The sequence below is a fragment of the Bacillus rossius genome, chromosome 7 (assembly GCF_032445375.1).
Source record: "Bacillus rossius redtenbacheri isolate Brsri chromosome 7, Brsri_v3, whole genome shotgun sequence".
Lineage (NCBI taxonomy): Eukaryota > Metazoa > Arthropoda > Insecta > Phasmatodea > Bacillidae > Bacillus > Bacillus rossius.
The window spans coordinates 14,226,845-14,245,810 of record NC_086335.1 but is presented as its reverse complement, the minus strand read 5'-3'; the positions used below and the strand labels follow the sequence as shown (position 1 = coordinate 14,245,810).

The following is an 18,966-nucleotide window of genomic DNA, read 5'->3' as shown; positions in this document are numbered from 1 at the left end:
ACTTAATAATATTTAAACGAAAATTTAATGTCGTTTTCATTGCTTATTACAACAACAATTTCAGCAATAAATGTTAATTTTTCTTGCATTTTAAAAATCTGATTACGAGTATAATTTCAAGTATTTATTCTTTTATTATTAAAATAAAAAATGATTCAATTTTATTCATGGAAGTATGCAATCATTTCATCAATGTTTTCTTATGAAGTTGTCATGTTAAACTATCGTCCGTAAACCAACTTTATAGAAAACCAATTTTTAAATAATCACTAAAGTTAGTCAATTGTTCATTTTTATTTGAATTGTATTTCTCCGCAAAGCTCCTTGTGTCGCAATTGAAACAAATAGTTTGAATGGATATATTTTAATCGCATTGCAGTGCCACCAGTAATACGAAGCATTTTACGTAGCAGAATTAGCGATGTTACCAACCAAACTATTGTTTGGTCTTATCGAACTACAGTACAACGCAAAGAACGAAATGAATTAAACGGTATTCAGCACGTACACGAGGAAAAAAAAAAAGAAAATGCAAACGAAGCTTATATGCATTGAATCAGACATAATAGAACAGTAGAAAACTATCAATTTTATTTTATTTTTTTGAATTTTTTAGCCACGTAGGTAACCTCAGTGGCTTAGGGAGGCTAGCATTAAGAACTCTTATGTCACTTTTTGGATTTTGATTTTTTTTGTAAAGAAAATAAATTTTGAGACATTCTGAATTTTGTAATTTTTATTAATAATACGGGGCATTTTTCCTTTAAAACAGGAACCATCCCCTCGAAATAGGGAAATTTTTAGGAATTTTGAGTCATTTTTAAGGAATATGGAGGAAATTTGACACCTAAAATGGTCACCGTGACGTCATAAATCAATATTTACGGGCACATTCTACAGCCTGGAACTTGGCACCGGAGCTATTTTTATATACTACTAAAATAATATTAAATTTGGTTACTTGAACAATTCCAGGCGCTGTCCTTCGTAGCTTCTACTGAACACTTCGCCAATTCCTCCTACGTGCGCCACTCCGATGGCAATAACGATAAGGCTTGATCCAACCGTGACAAACGACTGCAGGAAATCAGTCCACACGACTGCCTTTAGTCCACCCTGAAAGTATACATAATAATCATTTGCACTTCAACATTAACCATAACTACACATAATCTCAAACAAATGTCAACGCATGAATGAGGCTATTAGAATATTTCCAGTGCCCGGACACTCATTTCCACCACTCGTTCGTGTTTTTTGCTTATTGAAAAAAGGGTTAAAAAACTTAATAAATTAAAAAAAATTAAAAATTAATCGAGTGAATAGAAATGTTTTTCGATCCTTGAAGTTGCACTTTTTGATAGCATCATTACAAATAAGTTGCTACGGTAAATTTGGGTCCTAGAGTTTAATGACTTTTTCAATTTTCTACCAGTTCAACCTTATTGTCGAGAAAATCAAATTAAGGGAAAGATAATGCACACACTATGGTTGAATTTTAGATTTAAATGTGATGTTACGATCGAATTTGTTTAATTTATAGTAGGTTATTCACAATATTGAAAAGAATGAACATAAGAGTAATGTTATTATGAGTTTAATGTACGGTGTTATTAATTTCAAATTGTGTTTCAAACGTATATATAAAATAATAAAAGTCAATATATTACTTGTGTTTGATGTAGTTTTAATGTGAATTTCCTTTTAAGGAAATAACGTACCAATATCCTTTTTCCACAACTCATTTCATCCAATATATTTTTCCAGAATTTTGTTGTCCAATCTATATATATGGAATAGGATGTTAGTATGTATGTATGTATGTATGACGTGGATAAAATTCTTCACTGTTTGACCGATCACCATAAAAGTTGGCACATTTAGGTTTTTTTTCATGGAGAAGGTTTTTATGCAATGCATTTTTTTAAACTCGCCGCTATATGGTGCTGCAATGCATCAACTTCCAAACCGTTAAACCTATCTGCATGAAAATTGGTATACATAGGTATTGGAAAACGGAGAATGTGTTCGCGATATTCATTTTGTTATAATTCTTCACTAAATGGTGCTGCAGCCATCAACTTCTAAACATCGTTTAACCAATCGTCATGGATAAACAGAAAATCATAGGTCATAGACATGCAAACAGTAATTGTGTGTCATTTGTGTATGTCCACCACACTGTCATATAGGCCTAGTGAGTGCTTTCACCCTGTGTTCAGTCCGGGCAATGCCTTGCACTCTATCTACAAATAACTATTGTTATTTTATTTGTAGTCAAATGGCATTTGTATCACACGCAACTAAACTGCCTTTGGAAATATTTTCTGTCAATAAACATTAAATATATTTGTATCACATGCACCTAAACTATCTTTGGACATTCTTATATGACAATTATTTATACAATATTTATTTTGCTACAACTCAAGGAACACATAGCAGCAAATAATAACAAATACTGATTGTGACTGTGATTTGTATTTTTTAGTTGATTTAACAATAACAAAAAGTTACTGTGGTTTTGATTTTTATATATTTATATATATACACATGAATGTTGGTATGCATGACTTTAATAAACTCACGACACCGTTTGACCGATCACGATGAAAGTTGTCATATCGAAGAGTGTTTTTATGGAGAATATTTTCACACCTTCAATTTTGCTATAACTCACCACTAAATAGCGCTGCAGCGCATCGACTTCTATTCCGTTCAAACGATCGCCATGGAAATTGGTATTTTGTGAGTTTTACTGTCTTTAATTCTCAATAACAACAAATAGTGATTTGTAGTATAATTAGTATTTGGTGAGTGAGTTAAAAATTGATTGAAATTTTAAACGCTTTATAGATTACGTACAAACCATCGATTTTAGATATATGGAGGTAAATAAATAAACTCTGGCAGGACACCTTCTGCTATTTACTGCTAGTGTATATATATATATATATATATATATATATATATATATATATATATAAAATTTTCCCAACGTATAAATTATTTGTTCGAAATTTAGTTTCTCGATATTAGAAATTTAACTTTACTATGTGGTTAAGTAAAAAAATTAAAATATAAATTTTCTCTTCTCTTTCAAAGTAAAAAATCGTAAGAATTTATAGAACTGGCTTTAATATTGAAATTAATATCGTATGATTTTCAATAGCAGCTTTGGTGTAAAGTCCATGAAAGTATATTTAATTAAGTTAATGGTTTGTTTCTGAAAAATGGTATCTGAAAAAAAAAAGTTTAAATAAATAAAATTACAATTAACAAAGTGTTATAGGCTTAATTTATCCGTCGTCGCTCTGGTCATGTTCCAATCACTAAATGGCTGATGTATTTTATCATAACGCCATTCCTATATGAATATATATTAAAGAGTTTCAATGATCAAGTTCGATAACTCTTCATAGGTTTTCGACGGAATGAAATACAAAAGATTTAATGTTACAAAAATATTTTATAATGACATGTTCTCTTTCAAAATATAATTTTTCTTTTTAACTAAAGATCCAAACAGAGTAAATAGAGAAAATTATTTAAAATAATTCAAAATATGAGTCCCAATTAATAATGTATTGAAACAGAATTTGGTGTTATAAAAATGTGCAATTTAAAACTTAAGTATTTAGTACGATTAAATTTTTCCGATTATAAGTAAATACGAATATTTTTTCTTGTGATAAAATTTTATATTATTAATTATATATTAAGTTTTGATCTTAACAGTAGGTCCTGAAAATGGTTCTGGCTCAAGGACCGAGGAGCCGACCGACCTCCGACGTCAAGGTGGTCATTTCTCTCAGCTTCACTATCCCCCACTGCTACAATCCAATTTGGCTGCTACTAGCTCCAATTATTTCCAATTGCTCCTATTTTTTCCAATGGCTCCAATTTCTTCAACCGCTCGAACAGCTTCATTTGCACCAATTTCTTAAATGGTTCTAACTGCTTAAATTGTTTCAAATGCTCCAACTACTCCAACTGAACCAAATGATTCAAATATCTAATTGCTCCAATTGGTCCCAATAATTATTCAAACTTTTTTTTTTACTAGTTCCAATTATTCTAGCTCTTCCAATTTCACCAACCGCTCCAGCTTATAGAACTTCTCCAATTGAATCCAAATGAATGATTTCAATAGGCGCATTTAGGTCATACAAGTCATTTATAGTATGTAACCCGCGCTTCTTAGTTCATTAAGTAGTGTAAAAAAAATTTTAATTATAGTAACATTTTGCTAATCAAGTAGATGTCTTAATCTGTCAACCAGTATTTATGGATATTTCCACGATCAGTAAGCAGTCTATTCCGCTGCTGTCATCTTTCTACGTGTTTTTATTTAGGTTCTTTCAAATCTTTAGATTCTTCATTGTTTTTATCGCCAGCCTTGTAGTCAAAACAATTATCATCCCAGTGATCATTATTATTATCATAAGTATTTTTCAAATTATTTCTTTTTAATTTGAGGTGTCGTTTCCATCGTTTTATTTTAGAGCTTCGTCATAATAACCGAGCTTTTCTCCTTGAGGTTTTTTTTTTTTTTTCAATTTTGTTCTCTAGTTCACGAAGGCGACTAGTATTTCGTAAAATATTTTTTTTATTTACCTTGGAGGTGTAAACTTTTATTCTAGTGTCACTTTAATAACTTCACCATCTTTTGATTGCAATAAAATTGTGAGATCTGCGATAATGGTGTTAGAATTAACATTTTTAGATTTTTTTGTGATAATAATATTTGCTTAATATTTGGTTTTCATTCCACTTCCTTGATGTTGAATACTCATCCTTATTATCATAAAATAGATTAATTGTACAGATTTTTCGATGTTTATGTAAAAAAATTCTTCCACCAAATAATTTCTGGCATTGACCTTAACTAAACGTTTTATGGAAATGAGCCAAATACTCTCGGTCCCTTGTATGACTTATAGCATTCTTTCTCAATGTCAATTCCTTACTACAGTAGCTACAACCGTGGCCAACTGAAACTTTATATTGAAATCAAGGACCTTAAAAGGAATTTTTATTATCCATCATATCATTCATTATTTTGAAGAATTCATCTCCAAGATGTTATATTTTTTAACAAAAGATGTCGCATCATTGAATGACTCAGAGAGCATGCTACCGATAAAAAGAAATATGTGAATCTAACATAGAATAAGTAATAATCCATACATATTCAAGTATAAAACATGCATCATTCACAATGTTATAAAAGCAGTCATTGTTTTATGAGGGATGCGGGATGCTTTCAGACGGTGGTAAATATGTATTTGGGCGATATTTGCTAAAAAAAAAATAAATAAATAAAAAAAAAATTCTGAAAGTACTTTTATTCTGTGCTTTTTAACTTCCTCAGTAGTATACAATAGAGCATACTGGATCAGGCTTCAGGCTGTGGAGCCGAGAGCCGACTCCGCCATCTTGGATTGTGACGTCACGGCGGCCATCTTGGATGGTTGTGACCTTGACCTTGAATTTGATCCTCAAAATCCGCCAAAATTGGGCAAAATTTGCCCCAAAATTCCTCAAAAATCGCCAAAATTTCCATTTCTGTGGAAAAAAGTTCCGCCAAAAAATTTCAAAAAATTCCACAAATTAAAAATTTCTCATTTCGAGGGAAAAATTTCCCGTTTCGAGGGAAAAATTCCCGTTTTTAGTCCTTAAAAATCCCAGCGGCTGAAAATTCCTAAAACTGGCTTAAGCATCCTTAACTCAAGCCTCAGTTAAGCCATTTCTAGGAATAAGGATACCATGACCGCCATCTTGGATTATGTCGCCACCGTTGCAATTTTAGTTACGGTCGCCATCTTTAAAATCTTCATTTACTATCCGATTTTAATGAATTTTTTTTTAAAAATTATAAAAAAATTCAAATAATAAAATTTTAATAAAAAATATTTAAAAAGCATACATTAAAGACACGGAGCTCGGAGTCCGCGGTTCGAACCCGGTGGGTGCAAAAAAAATTAAAAATGACGACAGATCCTTCCCCCTAGGTGGCTGCTGGCAGACTGACCCCCACCACTTTTACCAATGCACATATACCATCAGGTAGTATGACGTCATGTCCGCCATCTTGTCTTCGATGCTGGAAGCCAACATCATTGTATCGTCGGCTAGAGTGCGCTGACACCATGCTAGTTTGATTCTTACCCACTAGAGTGCAGTAATCATTTATTACTGTGACACCCGCCATCTTGTCATTTGGCCGCCATCTTGAAAATCCGTAATTATTTAGCTAGAAATTCGGGAAAAGTTCCAAAATTCATTAAATAAATCACTCATTAATTAACATATTGATTCGATCGATTCCCGTCCTCGGTTCGATACCCGATCGTTGCAATAATGTTTAATCTTATGTAAAAAAAATAATTTAAATAAACCATGTTCAACATTCGTAAAGAGACTCTAAATCCTCTACGACCACCATCCTATCAGACATCAAGACCACCATATTGGAAATGTGTACTTTTAATGCTAGAGATCCGGGAAAAAGTTCAGAAATAATTAAATAAATTTCCGATCAATATACTGATTAATTAGATCGACTAAGGTCCTTGGTACGATCTAGGATGATGCAAAAAAAATTAAATATAACATCAATTTAACATAAAAGTAACAGGTTCGAGGAATTAAACACCGCAAGTTCTTTTACAAACATAATATTTATTACATAATTTCTATTCTACTACAGGATAACTTACGAAAGCCAGCAATCTTATAATCATTTAGTTCCGCAGCGGTGTGAAATGACTAATTCTTAGCTCCAATCGGTTTATACTAGACAGAGTCCAGCCAGAACCTTTACAGACATAGTCCACCTCTTCTTGACAGAGTTTCTGGATACCGTTTTTAACAGTTTGCTTCACATCGTTAGAACTGTAAATTACTGCAGCCGATGTCTTGAATGCACACTTCTTCACTTTGTCATCGAACGGATATGGCTTTCCATATATACAGTCCAACCACAAGTTATATTTCAAAGGTCCGTTTGTTGCTACATCATCAGTAAGCTGATTGATTATCTTCTGTCTGATATCGTCAAGAAAATTACAACTGTCCTTCGACTCACCGAACGTATTTAGATAATAGTAGTCTTTCAACGTTCCACGAAATGCAGACTGCGCCAAGTAGAAGCCATTTCGTTCACTTGTAATGCTCCGAACACAGTCTTAGGTTTAGTTCCATGTTCAGACGTCATAACAATCGGTTGCTGGGCATCTGTTTTTTTGGTTGTACACTTTCGTGTCTCCAATCTAAAGCGAGGAGTCGAAATGTCGGCAGGTAGTTCAGCAGTAGGAGCACAGACTCCACCTTTACATTTTTTCGCATGATGTCGCAAACTATCGATTCGAGTAAACCATTCATGTCAATCATCACATCGAAACTTTATACGAGAAGGATTCTTTTTGCATTTGCTCCGCTCATGTCTTCGTGCATCATGGAAAAATGCGAACGACGTATCACAGTAGCTGCAAGGATACCGTGCTGATGTAGACGAACCTTTCAGACCCGATCCAGATATGGACGTTGCAACAGTAATACCATTTCCAGGCATACTCTTATGAACATCGATGCATCGCTGTTGCACCGAAACCTTTACTTTCTGCCGCACAGCAGGACCTTTACATGCCTTCATGTGCGTTTTCATATTATCTTTTCTGGCAAACTGCTTATGAAATTTCTCACAAACAAACATTTTACGATATAGGTTCTTGACACATTCGCTCCTCTCGTGTCGCCGAGCATTGCTGTTGTTTGAGAAAATCTTGTCGCAGTAACAGCACCAATGTTCGCTAGTTGTCAAATCAGCATCCATTGAAGTCTCCATCGAGGTCGTATCGTCGATCGTCGTGGTTTCCTGCACATCCAGCTCAGTAGTTATTAAGCTATCTTCTGCTGGTGGTATCACATCTATTGAAATCTCCTCCAATGTTGACGTCATCGTCGTTGCCAACGAGATCTGCTCCACCATTGTCGTCGCTTACGTCAAGGTTCCCGTAGACGATGGTACAACATCCATCGAGTTCGACGTTAAAGTCGGTAAAGATGCCATCGAGTTCTCAAGAACAGGTAATTACGCGACTTATGCACCAGATGAAATAATCTAGGTGATCCTTACACCGTCGACGACAGTAACAAACTGACCGACCTACTGTCTAGGACTCGCTTATATACATGCACCGGATGGAATAATACGCTAGTCAAATCAAGAATCATTTACAATAATACTAGAGTCAAAACAACATAAAAAATAGAAGGTCCAACAACGAAAAGGCAGCACATTCGGAAGCACCGACAACGAAAAGGCAGCACATTTGGAAGCACCGACAACGAAAAGGCAGCACATTTGGAAGCACCGACAAAGAAAAGGCAGCACATTTGGAAGCACCGACAACGAAAAGGCAGCACATTTGGAAGCACCGACAACGAAAAGGCAGCACATTTGGAAGCACCGACAACGAAAAGGCAGCACATTTGGAAGCACCGACAACGAAAAGGCAGCACATTTGGAAGCACCGACAACGAAAAGGCAGCACCGAAAACGAAAAGGCAGCACCGACAACGAAAAGGCAGCACATTTGGAAGCACCGACAACGAAAAGGCAGCACATTTGGAAGCACCGACAACGAAAAGGCAGCACATTTGGAAGCACCGACAAAGAAAAGGCAGCACATTTGGAAGCACCGACATTGTAAAGGCAGCATCGACAACGAAAATGCAGCACATTTGGAAGCACCGACAACGAAAAGGCAGCACATTTGGAAGCACCGACAACGAAAAGGCAGCACATTTGGAAGCACCGACAACGAAAAAGCAGCACATTTGGAAGCACCGACAACGAAAAGGCAGCACATTTGGAAGCACCGACAAAGAAAAGGCAGCACATTTGGAAGCACCGACAAAGAAAAGGCAGCACATTTGGAAGCACCGACAACGAAAAGGCAGCACATTTGGAAGCACCGACTACGAAAAGGCAGCACATTTGGAAGCACCGACAACGAAAAGGCAGCACATTTGGAAGCACCGACAACGAAAAGGCAGCACCGACAACGAAAAGGCAGCACATTTGGAAGCACCGACAACGAAAAGGCAGCACATTTGGAAGCACCGACAACGAAAAGGCAGCACATTTGGAAGCACCGACAACGAAAAGGCAGCACCGAAAACGAAAAGGCAGCACCGACAACGAAAATGCACACATTTGGAAGCACCGACAACGAAAAGGCCGCACCGCCAACGAAAAGGCAGCACATTTGGAAGCACCGACAACGAAAAGGCAGCACATTTGGAAGCACCGACAACGAAAAGGCAGCACATTTGGAATCACCGACAACGGAAAGGCAGCACATTTGGAAGCACCGACAACGAAAAGGCAGCACATTTGGAAGCACCGACAACGAAAAGGCAGCACATTTGGAAGCACCGACAAAGAAAAGGCAGCACATTTGGAAGCACCGACAAAGAAAAGGCAGCACCGACAACGAAAAGGCAGCACATTTGGAAGCACCGACAACGAAAAGGCCGCACCGACAACGAAAAGGTCGCACCGCCAACGAAAAGGAAGCACATTTGGAAGCACCGACAACGAAAAGGAAGCACCATCAACGAAAAGGCCGCACCGCCAACGAAAAGGAAACACATTTGGAAGCACCGACAACGAAAAGGCAGCACCGCCAACGAAAAGGAAGCACATTTGGAAGCACCGACAAAGAAAAGGCAGCACCGCCAACGAAAAGGAAGCACATTTGGAAGCACCGACAACGAAAAGGCAGCACCATCGACGAAAAGGAAGCACATTAATTTGTCATTGACTCCAATATTCATTGGCTCCAATATTCATTAGCTCCAATATTCATTGGCTCCAATATTCATTGACTCCAATATCCATGAGCTCCAATATCAATTGGCTCAAATTGCTCCAAAAGGTTCCATCAGCCTTTTGGCTCCAACAGTTTTTTGGCTCCGATAGTCATTGGCTCCAATAGTCTTTGGCTACAATAATCATTGACTGCAATATTCATTGGTTCCAATATTCATTGGCTCCAATATTCATTGGGTCCAATATTCAATGGCTCCAATATTCATTGACTCCAATATTCATTGACTCCAATATTCATTGGCTCCATCAGTCATTGACAACTACAGTCTTTTGGTCCCAAAAGTCTTTTGGCTCCAAATATATTAGGCTAGAATTCTTCGAGTCTAAGAGACTATGAGACCACATGGTTACAGAACTACGTGACTACGAATCTTCAAGTTTACGAGACTGCGAGGCTACAGAGCTACGAAGCCTCTAGTACACAGGTTTACGTGACTGCGAGGATACAGGACTACCAGTCTGCATGAGTACTTGACTACGAAGCTACTCGTCTACAAGGCTACAATTACAGCATCTGTTTTCGTCAGAATTTTCTCTTTTGCTCCAACTGCACCACCAGCATTATGTTATAAGATTACAAGGCCGCCTGCTTACGTAGCTTCAAGTCTACGAGGATACTTGGATACGTAGCTTCAATTCTACGAGGTCCTAAGACTTCATGACTACGCGACTTCGAGCCATGAGGTTACGAGACTATGCGATTGCAAGTCTTCAAGGTTACGTCATCGCGAGGCTATAGGACTACGAAGCTTCCAGAACGCATGGTTACGAGAATGCATGACTAATTGACCGCATGGCTACGAAACTTTATGTCTCTAACTGACTACAATAGCACTATTCAGTGGTGAGAGTTAATTTATTTCATGCAAAGGTACTTGCTGCAAGCAGTTCCGCTTTTAAACATCAGATGACGTCATGTTTTGCTTGCAGGTAAAATAATATTTATTTATTTTATGCGGGATGCGGGTTGTTCACTATCGGTCGCATAAGAAGAATGGCATCGATAGTCTTCAAGGAGAAGGAAGTTCGTCCTTCCTGCTAGTGCTTCTCAGATTTCTCACGGTCCGCCATCTTGGATTGCGACGTCACGGCTGCCATCTTGGATGGGTGTGACTTTGACCTTTGCCCGAACCCGCAGGAATGATCGCAAGCACACTGATTAACCATCATAATATTGATAAGAATAATCAGGAGCACACGGAGAAAACCATCATAATATTGGCAAGAATAATCAGGAGCACACGGAGAAAAACGACACATGTTTTCTTTGATATCATAAAATTACAGGAAAAAAATATTTAAAAATAAAAATAAATTAATAAAAACATTTAAAATAAAAACAAAAAATACATAAACTGATTCTGCTAGCTTGTAAACTTATCATTGTTGAGCAAAGATAGAGTTCTAGTACAAGCCAGAATTTTATGTATTTTTTGTTTTTATTTTAAATTTTTTTATTAATTTATTTTTATTTTTAAATATTTTTTTCCTGTAATTTTATGATATCAAAGAAAACATGTGTCGTTTTTCTCCGTGTGCTCCTGATTATTCTTGCCAATATTATGATGGTTTTCTCCGTGTGCTCCTGATTATTCTTATCAATATTATGATGGTTAATCCGTGTGCTTGCGATCATTCCTGCGGTTTCGGTCAAAGGTCAAAGTCACACCCATCCAAGATGGCAGCCGTGACGTCGCAATCCAAGATGGCGGACCGTGAGAAATCTGAGAAGCACTAGCAGGAAGGACGAACTTCCTTCTCCTTGAAGACTATCGATGCCATTCTTCTTATGCGACCGATAGTGAACAACCCGCATCCCGCATAAAATAAATAAATATTATTTTACCTGCAAGCAAAACATGACGCCATCTGATGTTGAAAAGCGGAACTGCTTGCAGCAAGTACCTTTGCAAGAAATAAATTAACTCTCACCACTGAATAGTGCTATTGTAGTCAGTTAGAGACATAAAGTTTCGTAGCCATGCGGTCAATTAGTCATGCATTCTCGTAACCATGCGTTCTGGAAGCTTCGTAGTCCTATAGCCTCGCGATAAAGTAACCTTGAAGACTTGCAATCGCATAGTCTCGTAACCTCATGGCTCGAAGTCGCGTAGTCATGAAGTCTTAGGACCTCGTAGAATTGAAGCTACGTATCCAAGTATCCTCGTAGACTTGAAGCTACGTAAGCAGGCGGCCTTGTAATCTTATAACATAATGCTGGTGGTGCAGTTGGAGCAAAAGAGAAAATTCTGACGAAAACAGATGCTGTAATTGTAGCCTTGTAGGCGAGTAGCTTCGTAGTCAAGTACTCATGCAGACTGGTAGTCCTGTATCCTCGCAGTCACGTAAACCTGTATACTAGAAACTTCGTAGCTCTGTAGCCTCGCAGTCTCGTAAACTTGAAGATTCGTAGTCACGTAGTTCTGTAACCATGTGGTCTCATAGTCTCTTAGACTCGAAGAATTCTAGCCTAATATATTTGGAGCCAAAAGACTTTTGGGACCAAAAGACTGTAGTTGTCAATGACTGATGGAGCCAATGAATATTGGAGTCAATGAATATTGGAGTCAATGAATATTGGAGCCATTGAATATTGGACCCAATGAATATTGGAGCCAATGAATATTGGAACCAATGAATATTGCAGTCAATGATTATTGTAGCCAAAGACTATTGGAGCCAATGACTATCGGAGCCAAAAAACTGTTGGAGCCAAAATGCTGATGGAACCTTTTGGAGCAATTCGAGCCAATTGATATTGGAGCTCATGGATATTGGAGTCAATGAATATTGGAGCCAATGAATATTGGAGCTAATGAATATTGGAGCCAATGAATATTGGAGTCAATGACAAATTAATGTGCTTCCTTTTCGTCGATGGTGCTGCCTTTTCGTTGTCGGTGCTTCCAAATGTGCTTCCTTTTCGTTGGCGGTGCTGCCTTTTCTTTGTCGGTGCTTCCAAATGTGCTTCCTTTTCGTTGGCGGTGCTGCCTTTTCGTTGTCGGTGCTTCCAAATGTGTTTCCTTTTCGTTGGCGGTGCGGCCTTTTCGTTGATGGTGCTTCCTTTTCGTTGTCGGTGCTTCCAAATGTGCTTCCTTTTCGTTGGTGGTGCGACCTTTTCGTTGTCGGTGCGGCCTTTTCGTTGTCGGTGCTTCCAAATGTGCTGCCTTTTCGTTGTCGGTGCTGCCTTTTCTTTGTCGGTGCTTCAAAATGTGATGCCTTTTCTTTGTCGGTGCTTCCAAATGTGCTGCCTTTTCGTTGTCGGTGCTTCCAAATGTGCTGCCTTTTCGTTGTCGGTGCTTCCAAATGTGCTGCCTTTTCGTTGTCGGTGCTTCCAAATGTGCTGCCTTTTCGTTGGCGGTGCGGCCTTTTCGTTGTCGGTGCTGCCTTTACAATGTCGGTGCTTCCAAATGTGCTGCCTTTTCTTTGTCGGTGCTTCCAAATGTGCTGCCTTTTCGTTGTCGGTGCTTCCAAATGTGCTGCCTTTTGGTTGTCGGTGCTTCCAAATGTGCTGCCTTTTCGTTGTCGGTGCTGCCTTTTCGTTTTCGGTGCTGCCTTTTCGTTGTCGGTGCTTCCAAATGTGCTGCCTTTTCGTTGTCGGTGCTTCCAAATGTGCTGCCTTTTCGTTGTCGGTGCTTCCAAATGTGCTGCCTTTTCGTTGTCGGTGCTTCCAAATGTGCTGCCTTTTCGTTGTCGGTGCTGCCTTTTCGTTGTCGGTGCTTCCAAATGTGCTGCCTTTTCGTTGTCGGTGCTTCCAAATGTGCTGCCTTTTCTTTGTCGGTGCTTCCAAATGTGCTGCCTTTTCGTTGTCGGTGCTTCCAAATGTGCTGCCTTTTCGTTGTCGGTGCTTCCGAATGTGCTGCCTTTTCGTTGTTGGTCCTTCTATTTTTTATGTTGTTTTGACTCTAGTATTATTGTAAATGATTCTTGATTTGACTAGCGTATTATTCCATCCGGTGCATGTATATAAGCGAGTCCTAGACAGTAGGTCGGTCAGTTTGTTACTGTCGTCGACGGTGTAAGGATCACCTAGATTATTTCATCTGGTGCATAAGTCGCGTAATTACCTGTTCTTGAGAACTCGATGGCATCTTTACCGACTTTAACGTCGAACTCGATGGATGTTGTACCATCGTCTACGGGAACCTTGACGTAAGCGACGACAATGGTGAAGCAGATCTCGTTGGCAACGACAACGACGTCAACATTGGAAGAGATTTCAATAGATGTGATACCACCAGCAGAAGATAGCTTAATAACTACTGAGCTGGATGTGCAGGAAACCACGACGATCGACGATACGACCTCGATGGAGACTTCAATGGATGCTGATTTGACAACTAGCGAACATCGGTGCTGTTACTGCGACAAGATTTTCTCAAACAACAGCAATGCTCGGCGACACGAGAGGAGCGTATGTGTCAAGAACCTATATCGTAAAATGTTTGTTTGTGAGAAATTTCATAAGCAGTTTGCCAGAAAAGATAATATGAAAACGCACATGAAGGCATGTAAAGGTCCTGCTGTGCGGCAGAAAGTAAAGGTTTCGGTGCAACAGCGATGCATCGATGTTCATAAGAGTATGCCTGGAAATGGTACTACTGTTGCAACGTCCATATCTGGATCGGGTCTGAAAGGTTCGTCTACATCAGCACGGTATCCTTGCAGCTACTGTGATACGTCGTTCGCATTTTTCCATGATGCACGAAGACATGAGCGGAGCAAATGCAAAAAGAATCCTTCTCGTATAAAGTTTCGATGTGATGATTGTCATGAATGGTTTACTCGAATCGATAGTTTGCGACATCATGCGAAAAAATGTAAAGGTGGAGTCTGTGCTCCTACTGCTGAACTACCTGCCGACATTTCGACTCCTCGCTTTAGATTGGAGACACGAAAGTGTACAACCAAAAAAACAGATGCCCAGCAACCGATTGTTATGACGTCTGAACATGGAACTAAACCTAAGACTGTGTTCGGAGCATTACAAGTGAACGAAATGGCTTCTACTTGGCGCAGTCTGCATTTCGTGGAACGTTGAAAGACTACTATTATCTAAATACGTTCGGTGAGTCGAAGGACAGTTGTAATTTTCTTGACGATATCAGACAGAAGATAATCAATCAGCTTACTGATGATGTAGCAACAAACGGACCTTTGAAATATAACTTGTGGTTGGACTGTATATATGGAAAGCCATATCCGTTCGATGACAAAGTGAAGAAGTGTGCATTCAAGACATCGGCTGCAGTAATTTACAGTTCTAACGATGTGAAGCAAACTGTTAAAAACGGTATCCAGAAACTCTGTCAAGAAGAGGTGGACTATGTCTGTAAAGGTTCTGGCTGGACTCTGTCTAGTATAAACCGATTGGAGCTAAGAATTAGTCATTTCACACCGCTGCGGAACTAAATGATTATAAGATTGCTGGCTTTCGTAAGTGATCCTGTAGTAGAATAGAAATTATGTAATAAATATTATGTTTGTAAAAGAACTTGCGGTGTTTAATTCCTCGAACCTGTTACTTTTATGTTAAATTGATGTTATATTTAATTTTTTTTGCATCATCCTAGATCGTACCAAGGACCTTAGTCGATCTAATTAATCAGTATATTGATCGGAAATTTATTTAATGATTTCTGAACTTTTTCCCGGATCTCTAGCATTAAAATTACACATTTCCAATATGGTGGTCTTGATGTCTGATAGGATGGTGGTCGTAGAGGATTTAGAGTCTCTTTACGAATGTTGAACATGGTTTATTTAAATTATTTTTTTTACATAAGATTAAACATTATTGCAACGATCGGGTATCGAACCGAGGACGGGAATCGATCGAATCAATATGTAAATTAATGAGTGATTTATTTAATGAATTTTGGAACTTTTCCCGAATTTCTAGCTAAATAATTACGGATTTTCAAGATGGCGGCCAAATGACAAGATGGCGGGTGTCACAGTAATAAATGATTACTGCACTCTAGTGGGTAAGAATCAAACTAGCATGGTGTCAGCGCACTCTAGCCGACGATACAATGATGTTGGCTTCCAGCATCGAAGACAAGATGGCGGACATGACGTCATACTACCTGATGGTATATGTGCATTGGTAAAAGTGGTGGGGGTCAGTCTGCCAGCAGCCACCTAGGGGGAAGGATCTGTCGTCATTTTTATTTTTTTTTGCACCCACCAGGTTCGAACCGCGGACTCCGAGCTCCGTGTCGTTAATGTATGATTTTTAAATATTTTTTATTAAAATTTTATTATTTGAATTTTTTTATAATTTTTAAAAAAAAATTCATTAAAATCGGATAGTAAATGAAGATTTTAAAGATGGCGACCGTAACTAAAATTGCAACGGTGGCGACATAATCCAAGATGGCGGTCATGGTATCCTTATTCCTAGAAATGGCTTAACTGAGGCTTGAGTTAAGGATGCTTAAGCCAGTTTTAGGAATTTTCAGCCGCTGGGATTTTTAAGGACTAAAAACGGGAATTTTTCCCTCGAAACGGGAAATTTTTCCCTCGAAATGAGAAATTTTTAATTTGTGGAATTTTTTGAAATTTTTTGGCGGAACTTTTTTCCACAGAAATGGAAATTTTGGCGATTTTTGAGGAATTTTGGGGCAAATTTTGCCCAATTTTGGCGGATTTTGAGGATCAAATTCAAGGTCAAGGACAAAGGTCAAGGTCACAACCATCCAAGATGGCCGCCGTGACGTCACAATCCAAGATGGCGGAGTCGGCTCTCGGCTCCACAGCCTGAAGCCTGATCCAGTATGCCCTATTGTATACTACTTTCCTCTTTTCATAAAACCCGGCGGAGATAAGAAATTCCAAATACTTTAGGAGATATCGAATTTTTTAATTTTTCATCACAATACATGTGCATTCATGCGGCGTTCAGCCTATTGTTTCTTGTTTATGAGTATCAATTTTTTTTATTGTAGAATTTTGTCACGTGAACATAGGCAAGTTTTTAACGTTTCAAATTTTAATGTTTTATTTTTGTTATTTGGATATTGTTGCGCAAGTAATAAGTAAAAAAAAATTACGTGAGTTCCAACTGATTATTCTTTGTCCCGGTTTCTTAAGTCAGGTAAGTGACATTATAAATACTTTAAAACTAAACAACCATTAAATTTATTTCGTATTATTTTTAATGTCCGCTTAGTTTGAAAGTATTTATAATGTAACTTACCTGACCTAATCGACCATTTTAATTAATAAGGCATTCACGAACACACGGCAAAATTATAAATAGCTTCTGTCGAATGATTGCACGGGTCTTGTATTGCAAAATAAGAACGTCGAAATCTCCTAAAGTATTTGTAATTTCTTATCTCCGCCGAGATTTATGGAAAGAGGAAGTTAAAAAGCATAGCATAAAAGTATTTTCGGAATTTTAAAAAATTTTTTAGCAAATATCGCCCAACTACATATTTACCCAGACGGTCGCAAGAGAAGAAGAACTTTGCTAAACGTCAAGGCGAATAGGGATATGATATGTATGATAGTGTTTCTCAGCTGTATTAAGGCAAATTAACGAACTGGGATATTTTGTTTAGTTTCCACCTGATATAAATTTTGTAAGTCTAATTTTAAAATAGGAACACGCGATACAATAGACTATTTCTTAGAGTATCTCAAGTCTCGTATGAAAAAAACTCCTGAGAGTATTTATTTATAGAGAATAACTAGAATGACAATGATAAAACCTACATATGTCATCATTATATAAATGTTCATTCACAGAGCATAAGTTAGCAATACTTCTGAGAACAAAATTATGGAAACGACTCACGATGCGAATAATGCTTAATATAATGACGATCACTGGATTATAATGGTTATGAGTATGAGGCTGGCCATAGTGACAATGAAGAAATTCGAGTTTAAAAATATATAAATAATAAAAAATGTAAGGAATAAAGCAGCAACGAAAAATATTGATTCCTTATCGTGAAAAGATCCAAACATATTGTTTGACCGATTAAGACATCTACTTGATTCGCAAAATGGCGAAAATTTATCTACCATCAAACAAAAATGGACTATACTTAATGTGCTAAGAGGCGCGGGCTACATACAATTAATTACTTGTTTGAACTGCATGCGCCTGTTTAAACCAATCATTTGGATTCAATTAGAGCAGTTATATAAGCTGGAACAGTGAGTAGTATATGAATGGGCGTCCGACGGCAGGATTCAGGATGTGGATTGTGTGGATTGTGATTGTCGGCCCGCCATATTGGATTGTGACGTCACGGCGGCCATCTTGGATGACCTTGACCTTGACCTTTGACCTTGACCTTGACCCCGGCGGCCATTTTGGATCCGCCATTTTGGATCCGCCATCATGGATGACGTCATTTTGTTTTCTCGAACTTTCCACCATTTTGTTTTCCGCCATCTTGGATGATGACGTCACCGTTGCAATTTCCGTTACGTCCGCCATCTTTAACATTTTTATTTATTATCCGATTTTAACGAAAAATTTTTAAAAATTATAAAAAAATTCAATTAATAAAATTTTAATATATTTTTTAAAAAAATTGTACTTTTTAGACACGGAGTTCGGAGTCCTCGGTTCGAACCCGACGAGGTCAAAAAAATTAAAAATGGCGACAGGCTCCTTTCGCAATGGTGGCTGCAGGCAGACTGACTGGCCCCCACCACTTTTTTCAAAGCATATATATCGACAGTGAGCATGACGTCATGTCCGCCATCTTGTCTTCGATGTTGGAAACCATCATCATTGTATCGGCGGCGAGAGTGCGCTGACGCCATGTTAGTTTGATTCTTACCCGCTAGAGTGCAGTAATAATTTATTACTGTGACACCCGACATCTTGAAATTTGGCCGCCATCTTGAAAATCCGTAATTTTAATGCTAGAGATTCGGGAAAAAGTTCAAAATTAATTAAATAAATTTGTAATCTATATACTGATTGATTAGATCGACTAAGGTCCTTGGTTCGATCCCTGGTCGATACAAAACAACTTTAATTTAAAAAATACCACAAAAGTGTTAGGTTTGAGAAAATAAAAACACCACAAGTTCTT

General features: G+C 37.9%; 2 protein-coding genes across 9 annotated transcripts in view; one reads left to right on the top strand and one right to left on the bottom strand.

The window, feature by feature from the left end:
- Nucleotides 1-18,966, top strand: part of LOC134534406 (lachesin-like) — a 424,713-nt gene that overhangs the window by 17,020 nt on the left and 388,727 nt on the right. The gene's annotated exons all lie outside the window — the stretch shown is intronic.
- LOC134533681 (sodium-coupled monocarboxylate transporter 1-like) overlaps nt 1-18,966 on the bottom strand; it is a 141,834-nt gene that overhangs the window by 82,850 nt on the left and 40,018 nt on the right. For all 8 annotated transcript variants that reach the window (XM_063371230.1, XM_063371227.1, XM_063371229.1 and 5 more), the window contains exon 6: nt 962-1,116. In XM_063371230.1, the coding sequence (XP_063227300.1) occupies nt 962-1,116 (155 nt within the window). The remainder of the gene's footprint in view (nt 1-961; nt 1,117-18,966) is intronic.